The sequence below is a fragment of the Echinops telfairi genome, unplaced genomic scaffold, assembly GCF_000313985.2.
Source record: "Echinops telfairi isolate 266 unplaced genomic scaffold, ASM31398v2 ScPeMD7_2;HRSCAF=8, whole genome shotgun sequence".
Lineage (NCBI taxonomy): Eukaryota > Metazoa > Chordata > Mammalia > Afrosoricida > Tenrecidae > Echinops > Echinops telfairi.
The window spans coordinates 4,374,133-4,385,407 of record NW_022103898.1 but is presented as its reverse complement, the minus strand read 5'-3'; the positions used below and the strand labels follow the sequence as shown (position 1 = coordinate 4,385,407).

The 11,275-nt window shown below is 49.4% G+C and overlaps 1 protein-coding gene across 1 annotated transcript in view; it reads right to left on the bottom strand.

The window, feature by feature from the left end:
* The window catches only part of PKDREJ (polycystin family receptor for egg jelly), a 31,463-nt gene extending 21,931 nt beyond the window's left edge, over positions 1–9,532 (bottom strand). The window contains exons 1-2 of the mRNA XM_013004031.2: positions 9,479–9,532; positions 9,023–9,204 (exon numbers count right to left, since the gene is read on the bottom strand). Of these exons, the coding sequence (XP_012859485.1) occupies positions 9,023–9,204; positions 9,479–9,532 (236 nt within the window). The remainder of the gene's footprint in view (positions 1–9,022; positions 9,205–9,478) is intronic.
* Positions 9,533–11,275: the final 1,743 nt, after the last annotated feature.

Genomic DNA, 11,275 nt, shown 5'->3' with positions numbered 1-11,275 from the left:
CTCTTTTCCAGAGTTGCCCCCCACCCTCCTCAGGTACTGCTGACCAGGGTTGCCACAGACCACGCCCAGCTCCCTGCCACCTGGCCCGAGGCAGACCTCTGAGATGGAGCTTGACTTGAAGCATGGTCTGTGTCTCAGCTCTCTTTGCTGCCTGCACCCCCAGGGAAGAATTCTGGGAGGCTCCTGACACCCCAGTCACACAGGTCCACTGCCACGAGGCAGCCAAGGGTCTCAAACGGAAGGTTCAGTGAACAGGGCCCTCTCTGCCTCTCTGAACCTTGGAGCCCTCGATTCTACAATGGGTGCGGTGTGCTTTCCCTGACAAGCTGGGGGGATGGATGAAGCCTCACCTGGATGACGGGCCCCAGGCCCGCACCTGGCCCACAACAGAGATCCAGGAGGAACACATGCTCCTCCTCACCTCACCCCTGACCCCAGCAGCAAGGAGAGTGTGTCACCAGCCCAGGGCAATGTGGAGGGCAGGGACCACTGCGGAGCTTCCAAAAATCAGTTTCCCAGCATTCCACAGGCCACACAGAGATCCTCTAACTGGTCCCTCCCATGCTGTCTCCCAGGCCTCACCCTCTCAGGGTGCAGGGCCTCATGTATAATGGAAGAGCCTGACTGTTCTCCAACCTAGTGTCTGCAGGGCTCCTGGGGGTGACCAAGGTGAAGCAGGGGGGCACTCACCACCCTTGACAAGGCTCATGGTCACCAGTGGGGGTGCCCAGCCTGAGTCGCTGACTCACCAGGCCCACACACACCAGCCTGCTACACACATTGCATTGTGAGCCACGGACTGGGAATTTGTCCTTCTTGGTAGTGAAAGGGCCATTCAGGACATAGCTCTCCTCCAGCAGACTGCAGAGAAGGGCAGCAGCTGACAGAATGGCAGGACACTTGTCTTGGGATGGTCGGGGCTGGTCACCCAGGGCACAAAGTGTGAGAAAAAGAGCCCGTGGATGTTATATAAATTAACTGGAGCTAAACAAGGAGCGCTGGCAGCACAGTGGTTAAGCTTAGGCTGCTAACCACAAAGTCCAAAGTTTAAAATCACTAATCATTCCTGGGGAGAAAGACCGGGCTTTCTGCTCCCATACACAGTGACAGTCTTGGAAACCCACAGGAGGTCCCTGTGAGTCAGAATTGACTCGGTGGAAGTTGAGTTTGGTTTTCTGGTTTTTCTAGTCCCATAAAGAGTTACAGTCTTAGAAAACCACGGGCAGTTCTACCCCGTCCTAGAAGATCCCAATGAGTCAGCGCTGACTCGATGGCACTGAATGTTTTTTATAGCCACACAGGAGAAACCAGTCCCTGGTAAAGCACATCAGGTTTGTACAGTCAGTGGTCAGCAAAAACAGAGGAAGACCATCAAGGAGAGGGATGGACACAGTGGCTCCAACAGTGAGCTCACATATAGCAATGATGGTGAGGATGGCGCAGGATCAGGTGACATTTCCTTCCTTTGTGCATGGAGAGGGGAGGTCAAGGAATCAGAACCAATCTGAAGGTACCTAACACCACCATACATTCAGGATTTGGGCACTGCATTAGTTATGGCATTGATTATTTAAGACTGATATTGACAATGTTATTTATCATTTAAGAGCAACATGGAGTACCGGCTGCTATACTGTCACTCAGCAGAGTGGACATTAAGCCAGCAGGAAATGTGGTTTGCTCTGTGAGACTAGCAGTGTGGGGGCCATTACAGAGATATGGGCTGGATAGGGCCCTGGGTGGAAGCCAGCAGATTGGGAGTAGCTGCTGTCTTCTGGGGCACAGGGGAGGTTTTGGGAGGCCCCTCATCAATCCCTAGTGAGTCAGGCTGGGGCCCTTTAGGCTGTGGAGGTGCACTGTGGTCTCCACTGTGAGCTGTCACCAAGTCCACTGGGGTCACACCTGCAAGGTCCATGGCCTGGGCTGGAATAGGCCTACACCACCTCACTGCCTGGTACCTGTAAGCACGATGGCCAGCCCAGCCAGCAGCTTGGGGCAGGTGCATCCTAGGCCACAGGCTCAGGAAATATGAACTCACAAGACCAATGGGGTGTTGGGGATCTTTTGCCCCACGCAGCTGCATGGAGCTGACAAAGCACAAAGCTGACAATCAAGCATACCCAGGGCATGGCACTCTGCCTCAGATGCCACCTGCAAGACAGAGAAGCAGGGCAAAGAATTGTGACTTTAACTGTGGTTTCTGCAGTGTAAATAAAGTCGAGGATTTTTTGTTGTTGCTTTTCAAAAATTACTACGTAACCTTCTGTGCTTCTCGGGGCAAAGTTTTTGAATATGGATTTGATATTTATTATTTTTAGAAACTTGGGGGCCATAATTACTTCAAATAATTCTGCCCATTCTCTCTCTCCTTCTGGGATTCCAGAAGGAAATATAATGGAACCTGGGAGAGCCAGAACTGCATGCAACGGTCTTGTTTTCCTGAGTCTTACAAGCTTTTCATCCTTGACCGGCTGACCTGTCTGTACCAGGCAGTACCATCTAACCACTTTTCTGAGTTTTACTTCTCTGGCAGATTAACACCTTATATAGTGTGTTAGTCCAGGCAGACTAGAGAAACAAAATCATAGACACTCACTCATATGTGTATAAGAGCTTTACATACAAGAGCAGCTGAACATTGAGAAAACATCCCAGCCCAGTCCAGATCAAGTCAGTAAGTCGGATATTAGCCCATATGTCTGATACCAATCTCTAAAGTCCTCTTCAGACTCATGAAACACAGGAAATGGCACCTAATGCAGGACAATCACAGGCCAGTGGGTAGAAAGTCTTTGGACCTATGGTATTGTAAGCATCTCAACACTGGCAGGGGTCTCTACATGGTTTCTCCAGCTTCGGAGGTATGGTTGCATCAGGGTAGGTCCATGGGACTTCTCCAGTCAGGACACTAGCGTAGTTCCATGTGTCTTCTGCCTCCAAGGAGGAAATCCCAGATATCCCAGAATTCTCAGAAGAAAGCCATGCCCACACAGAGGCCCCATTGGCTTTGATACAAGTTCCACCTCTTACTGCCTTTCCCATCTATTGGGCGATTTAATGTAGACCCAGTCCTGGAACACTTGGTTCAACTCCCCCCACCCCATGTTCTTTGTGTTTTTCACCCAAATGGAAGTATACAGTTTCTACTGAATTATCTTCAAGTTCATTTTTACCCTTAGCTATACCACTGATATACTGATGTTTATTTTCAGCACACCCACCTGGCTGTTTCCCTCTCTGCTGGAATCCTCCATCTGTTGACACACGTTGTATGTCTTCTGTTCACTTTACACTGTAATCATTCTAATATAATCACGATTTAGTTGTAATGACTGTTTTGTCTCTTGACAATGGAGTGTTTGTTCTTTGTCTCAATTGTGGCTGAAACCTGCACATCATTGTAAGGTAGTGGAGACCCAGGGAAGTAGTATTTATCCCTGGAAATGGTCACTCTTTCCCTGCTAGGTCCCACGTGTGGAACACCGAATCAATGTAGTCAGTTGAGGTGGGTTTGGGTTTTGCAGTTGCCATTCTTTGTCGCAGGGCAGCACTGGCTTCAGATTTGCTAGCGCTGCCTTATGCTTTGGGCTGGGGTTCATTCATGGTGGTTTCTTTCCAAGGGTACGCCACCCTGGGCTCTAGGTCTTTCTTTGCGCTTCACAAAGGGCCTCTCTTGACCTCCCCAGTGGTGTAGACGCTCAATCCCTGCTTGTCTAGCGGGGGTAGGTTCTCTGTTGTCCTCACCCAGCTTCAGTCTTAGACTGCACCCTGGGTCTCTAGGTGTTGGGGTGAAATTTGCTCAGGAATCCTCCACCTTCTCCAGCAGTCAGTGACCTCTAGTAATTTTGAGTTTTCTGCCCCTTCCCTTAGAGGTAGAGAGGGTTTCTCCTTTTCTTTATTCCCTACCTGCAATAGGTTATCACTTAAACACAGTGGGTAACAGGGTGTGCTGCCCATCCCTCGGTGGATTAAGGTTTTTGTTCCATGAGAGAGAAGGATTCTGGGCTGTGGAGGAAGACCCAGTAAGAATCCAACCAGCGAAGCAGTCATCTGCGCCTCCAAGCCTTCACCAATGGGATTTCTCCTGTCTCCTTTCCCAAGATCTCCAGTGAAGAGCCTACTAGTGAGGGCAAATTACCCCTCTCTGTGGTGCCAAGTTTCTATTCTCTCTTCACATACACTACAGAGTATATTTTAAGATTGAAATGTATGGTAAATGGAGGGACTTGATGAAAATGTAATGCAGCTAAATCATCCATGCTTATAATTATGGGTCTGGAAAGCCGACTCTGGTGGAGGAAGCCTCTCTCAGTCATGAGATATAAATAAATCTTAATAAACATTCCCATGACTGGACAGTCCCTCCATTAACCCCCTATAGAGGAACTGTTATAAAGGAGCTACCATATAAGGTGAATCAATTCTATGTCTGGCTACTTTACAATGCCTAGGGTTATCTGTAGATAAAAGCAATCAGGTTCTATAGTCAACCATAAATTTAGCAGCCTCCTGGGGAGGGCTCAGGTTGTGGTCAACTAGCACTAGGTCAAGACACTGACTCACCTCACTGCTTATTATATGACTCGCCTATTTACCTATTAACTATGCAATGTTAGCTGTATGATGTGCACGCCTTATGAAAGATCTGTAAGCCCCATTGTACACACCCATTGGAAAATACATAGTCACTCCTGGCATGGGAATAGGAGCCCCTATTCTGTCTTTCATATCTTCATAGCCTGCTTTCTGTCTTTCATATCTTCCACAATCACAAAGTCGCTCCTGAGGACCTGTTCGAGTGTTGGGTACCCCCTCATCCCTACAGAAATATTTATATTCAGTTGTATGGAGTTGTGGCAGTTACATAATCTGCTGTCAACTTGAGGAAGGGGTGGAGTCTAGCTTGTCAATCAAGTCATAACCAATGGAGCCTCTGTGTGGGCATGGCCTTCTGAGGTTTCTGGGAACTCCCGTCTTCCTCCCTGGAGGTGCAACACAATCTCTGCTTCGTCTTCCTGCTGACAAGCCACATGGAGCCAGAGTTCTGGAGCTGGAGGAACCATGTGGAGACCCATGCCAGTGCTGAGGTGCTTCCACTGCCACTGGATCTACAAGACTTTCCACCTATTGGTCTGTGAACTTCCTGCATTTGGCATCGTTGCTTGTGTTGGGTGAGTGTGAAGAGGCATTTATAGACTGGTATCAGACATATGGGTTTATGGACTTAATCTAGACTGGGCAGGGATGTTTTCTCAATACACAATTACTCTTTTATGTAAAGCTCTTTTTTAAAAATCATTTTCTTAGGGGCTCATACAACTCTTATCGCAATCCATACACACATCAATTGTGTAAAGCGCATTTGTACATTCGTTGCCCTCATCATTCTCAAAACATTTCCTCTCCACTTAAGCCCCCGGCATTAGGTCCTCATTTTTCCCCTCCCTCCCCGCTCCCCCCTCCCTCTGGGGCCTTTGTTATTTTTTTATTTGTTATTTTGTCATATCTTGCCCTGTCCGATGTCTCCCTTCACCCACTTTTCTGTTGTCCATCCCCCAGGGAGGAGGTCACATACAGTTCCTTGTAATCGGTTCCCTCTTTCTAACCCACTCTCCCTCTACCCTCCCAGTATCACCACTCACACCACTGGTCCTGTAGGGATCATCCGCCCTAGATTCCCTGTATTTCCAGTTCTTATCTGTACCAATGTACATCCTCTGGTCTAGCCAGACTTGCAAGGTGGAATTCATATCATGATAGTGGGAGCGGGGAGGAAACATTTAGGAACTAGAGGAAAGTTATCTTTTTCATCGTTGCTACATTGCACCCTGACTGGCTCGTCTCCTCCCCGAGACCCCTCTGCAAGGGGATCTCCAGTGGCCTACAAATGGGCTTTTGAGTCTCCACTCCGCAATCCCCCCATCATTCACTATGGTAAGATTTGTTTGTTCAGATGATGCCTGATACCTGATCCCGACACTTCATGATCACATAGGCTGGTGTGCTTCTTCCATGTGGGCTTTGTTGCTTCTGAGCTTGATGACCACTTGATTACCTTCAAGCCTTTAAGACCCCAGACACTATACTTTTTGATAGCCAGCCACCATCAGCTTTATTCACCACATTTGCTTATGCACCCATTTGTCTTCAGCGATCCCTTCGATACCTCGTGATCACAGAGGCTGATATGTTCTTCCATGTGGGCTTTGTTGCTTCTGAGCTAGATGGCCGCTTGTTTACCTTCAAGGTAAACCTCTTTCTTATACACATATATGAGTGTCAATGAATTTGTTTCTCTAGTCAGCCCGGACTAACACAGAATTCTCACTCATTTTCACAGAGGCACCTGCCTTTCTTTACAAGTATAGTTAACTAGGTGGCGTATGAAGGAGCTCTGGTGGTACAGTTAAGCCACTTGGCTGCAAACTACGCAACTGGATACTAGCAGGTACTCTTGGGGAAACCTGTGAAGCTTACAGGCTAGAAAACCCTATGGAAAAGTTCTACTATGTCCCATAGGATCATAATTATCAGAATCCACTCAACAGCAACAGGTTTGTTTCCTGGGGTTAACCTGTCATGTCAGCCATAAACCAGGTTGAAGAAGTTATGGTTTTTATAGATTGTCCAACTTTTCCTTTGCCTATGAATTTCTACTCCTACTTCAAACTCCTCGTGAGGTTTCACTTTCTGCTATGATCTCTCTACTCTTCTGAATCTGTGTGTATGTTATCCCTGACAGCTTTGGAATTGGACATACCCACATTTAAACACCGAATGCCATGCCAGCTCACTTCGACTGCCCAGAATTTAATTTTTTTCAATCGCCAAACCCACTACCATGGAATCGATTCCAATTCAACTACCCGGTAGGTGAGAGAATTGCCCCACAAGTTGTGCATGGCTTTTGGTAAGACTGACTGTAGCAGACTGCCACATCTTCTTCTGAGAGACTGGTGGGTTTCAACAGCCATACTTTTCATTCATAGTTGAGCACTAACTACACCATGTACTTCAGCTTCTATTCTGAGAAAGCCCATTTGTAAATGTCTATAGATGGCAGTAAAGACCAAAATCCATTTTTGGAGTCCTAAAAAAGATTAAGACTCTACTGAATTCCTTCTGAACATTAACCAAGCACAGAGATCATCCTCAGACGGGATCTTAGGAAGAATGAAATGGATAGTAGATTATCTCCACCCCTCTCCAGCTAGCCTAGGGGCCAATAGTCTCTTAGGGGATCACCTGGGTGTATCCTTGATGGAGATCCCTTTCCTGGGGGTCTCAGTAGTCATGCCCAGACTGCCAGACTGCCTAAGTTAGAAGGCCCCAGATCAATCTTGAAAGCTCTTCTAACATAATGTGCATGTCCTACTCATGGTCCTCGACTAAGGGGCTCCTGACTCAAGCCATGGGATTGTCAATCGCCTCATATGCATGTTCTAGTTGAACACTGAATAAAGAAGACAGAAGAATCCATGCTTCGGAATCATGGTGCTGGAAAAGCATGTTCAAAGTACCAGAGACTGCTGGAACAAACAAATCTGTCTTGGAAGAAGTACTGCCAGAACACTCCTTAGAATCCCAGACTCTATTTACACCAGGTTCTTTGGATATGTTAGCAGGAGAAACCAGTCTCTGGAGGACATTCTGCTTGGGAAACGGTTGGTGATAAAAATGGAAAAACCATCAAGGAGATGGACGGAGTGGCCGCAGCATTGGGCTCCAACACAACTGTGAGGATGATGCAGGACCAGGCCGTGTCCTTCTGTCGTACATGGGGTCGCTGTGAGTCTAAACCACCTGGGCAGCACCTAACAACGTCATGGTGCTGTCCTACGTCTGCAGTCCTACCTGTAAGGCCATGTATTGATCGGCTGTCAGTCACGAATTTGTGAATTCTTTGTGTTCCATGTCTTATTAAGTAGCTGTGGTTTTAAACCCTTGGACAACATCACAACCTCATGCTAAAGGTACCCACTGTGCAGGTACTTGTTCTATTTAAGGTGTAATGCTTTCCTTAAATCGAGACTAGGGGTATTAGGTGGCTAGCTTTGGGACAGGGGACTTGTCCCTCCCATGCTAGCAAAGGCCCCCATACAGGAGGTTGGAAAGAAATGGAGCACCCTAGTAAGACACCAATGAGGATGCCCAGAACTGAACATGCACAGACTAGGACCCCCTAGGCCCAGGTGAAACCATTACCTTGGGCACACCCATCTTAGGTTCCAGCAAATGACATCCCACAGGTGGGTCTAACTAAGCAATGGGGTAAGCCAATTCCTTCACCCAGGCCTCCCCAGACAGAGGTGTTAAAAGTCGGCTGCAGGAAAGCTAATTTCTCTTTTTGCCACGGTCTTGCAGCAGGTCAAAGGCGGGGACGCTCACATGTACCCCAGGCGTGCCCCCTCCTCAAAGCCTGCTCGGGGCCTACTCGAGGCTCTTAGGCTCTTGCTCACTCACTCTCTTGACCTCTGGGTCCTCGGGATTCCCCAGTTCCATAAGGGCGTTTCCACATGGTATTTCATACCCAGTTGTGAATACCTACGGCTCCTGCTCCTGCGTGGCTTGGAACGCTTTCCATAAATTGCGTGTACCCTATTGAGACTGTAAATCCTGGGACTTTTCTTGTTCTTCCTAAAAACTCACTTGGATGACAAAACGTGCTTCGGCGTGAATTCTTTCAGCATGTGAAGCCAAGAACCGAGGTATAGCTCACTCCCGAAAACTAACAGGGGTCTCTTTCACTCCCAACAGGGTTCCTCCCGCTTGGGCTCAAAGTCGTAGGAAATCCTATTCTATGTGGTTGCGTGTAAGCTGCAGGATGCGGTCCCAGGTCCTCCCCGAGGCTGCTGCGCGTTTTCTGCGGTGCTTGCGTTCTTCTGCACGCGCGGTCCAGCACCGGGAGACCGGCCCCCTCCGACCATAGCACACCGGGTCCCGGAAGTACACGGAACCGTGTCCGCTGCCCCCACTCCCACATCCACACGCGCGGCCGCTCCGGCCACTAGGCCTCACCCACCGAAGCTCAGGGGCCCCGAACGCTCGCTGAGGCGCCGAGGGGGCAGCGGAAAGCAGCGACGCCAGGAGCTCGCGGCAACAGCCAAACTCCTCCCTCTTACCCGCACAGCAGGGTGGGCGCATGCGCAGCGCGGTGGAGGGCGGCGCCTCACCGCCGTCTGTCTCCCAGAGGCCCGCGCGGAACTGCGCCCTCAGCCGCGGCCACAGGATCCTGTCTCATGCGCATGCGCAGGGCGGGTTTTCTCGCTAATTGCGATGGCCTTTTTGGGGACGCACGTCACGCACGTCGCGCGCGCGCGCCGGGAGGGGCGGGGCTACGTTGAGAGGTCCGCCCCTAGATCGCTGAGCCGCGGGCGCACGCCGGCCTGGCTTGGTTCCCGGCTGCGCCCCTTCGCGTGCTTCACGCTTTCGTGGGGCTCACCGGGGTCCTGACGGGGGAAGCCGCGCTCCAACTTACAGAACCGGGGACTCGGCCTGAGGGAAGACTCGGGCCCTTGCGCGAGCGCGCCATCTTGGCCTTCTCCGAAATGGGCCTCCCTGCGCACGCGGGTCCTCGGAGTCTATCTGCGCCCCGCGCGCCTCCAGGTGCACAGCGTCTGCTGTAGTTCGCCAACTGCGGCTGCGCCCCTCAGGGTGGTTGCGGACTTGGAGCGAGGGGGAGTACCACCTTCGCGACCAGATTTATTCCCCCTCAGTCTGAAGTCCGCTGTAGACATGTAGTGCCTATAGCAACTGCACTGTGGTCAGAAGTCCCGGAGATCGGTGAAGGGCCTCTACCTGACCCCCTCCATGGGAACTGGAAACCTCACCACTCATAGGACAACCTCACCCTCATTGACCCTAAGGAGCGGGCCCCTGAACCAGGTTCAATCCTTGCTCCAAACCCTTGGACGACCCCTTGGGCAGGGGTGGAGTGTGGGTGGGAGTAAGAGGGACCCTTGAGGTTGGCAGAACAGGCAGTGTCAGTGTACCACAGACAATGAATTGCAACACAAAACAGTAACCCTTCCCAAGAAGTGTCTGCCCACTAGATGTGGCTCAGGCACTGGACACAGAAGGCAGAAGCTATCTATGCAAATGGACCCCCACAGGAATCATTGCCAGTCTAAAACTTTCACAGAAGAAAGACATTAATGCGGATCAAGCTTAATGTCCTAAGGATACAGAACCACGCTACAGAATGATACTACATCAGCTGGTACACCTTGCTCTTAATTAGATATGCCATTTTATCCTTCATAAGTAGGGGCCAAATCTTGCATGTTTGTATGCCTATTGTCAAGGAATATTGAAGATTCAGGATAAACGCGTGCACAAACAAGTATGCAGACTTTTTTTGATATTTGACAAAGCCATGTCTTTTCACCATTAAGTGTTACGTTTGGCATCTTAACTTTCAAGAGTGCAGAAGAAGCCACAGTCCCTTGATATACTTCCCTGAAGCTCACCCACCTATTCCCAAGAAAGAGGATAAATAAATAGAGTGGAGTTCTCATATGACCCCTCCAGTGATGGCCTAGCTGAAATATGAGGGAGAGAAAGATGGGGAAGAGGCTCAGTACTGTCAGGCAGTCAGCATGTCAATTCAAGCCTGTACTGAGCATAGAAGATACAGGAGAATGTTGTCCCAGGGTTTGGAAGTCTTCAACACTCTCCCTGAAATCTGGTTCTAAAGAAAGCATCCCCCATGTCACTCCACTGCTGCAAACTCCGAATAAGAAAGGGTTGCCTCTCTACCAGGAGTAACACAATGCTCTGATAAAAGGAATTCCGTCCTGAAAATGAATATTGTGACCCTCCTCCTCCCAGACATTACATTCCAATCCAAGATAATCCTTTCACTTGAGAAAAGAGGCCAAGCATGGGGATACTATGAAATGAAGAAGGTGTGCATTAGGAAGGGCATGGGTGAAAATCAGGAGATAGACACTATATATGCCTGAAGCCCTCCAACTGAACCTGGGTCTGTCTGTGACGTGTCTTCCTAGAGGCTCTTGACATTCTCATTGCTCAAACAACAATGTAAGCCATTTTCTTCCCATTAACGAGTCTGGTCTTCAGCCCCAGGTACTGACCAGTCTTCTTCTCTGGTTGCCCATGCAACATGTCAGTGACAAACTCGGGTTCCTCTTTGGTCCTGGGTTGGCAGGTCAGGAAACGAATAAGCATTCTTAGTTTATGACACAAATAGGTCATTGCTTCTGCTTCATCGGATGGCTCCTCATAGACAGGCTGCTTCATCTCCTCATAGGCC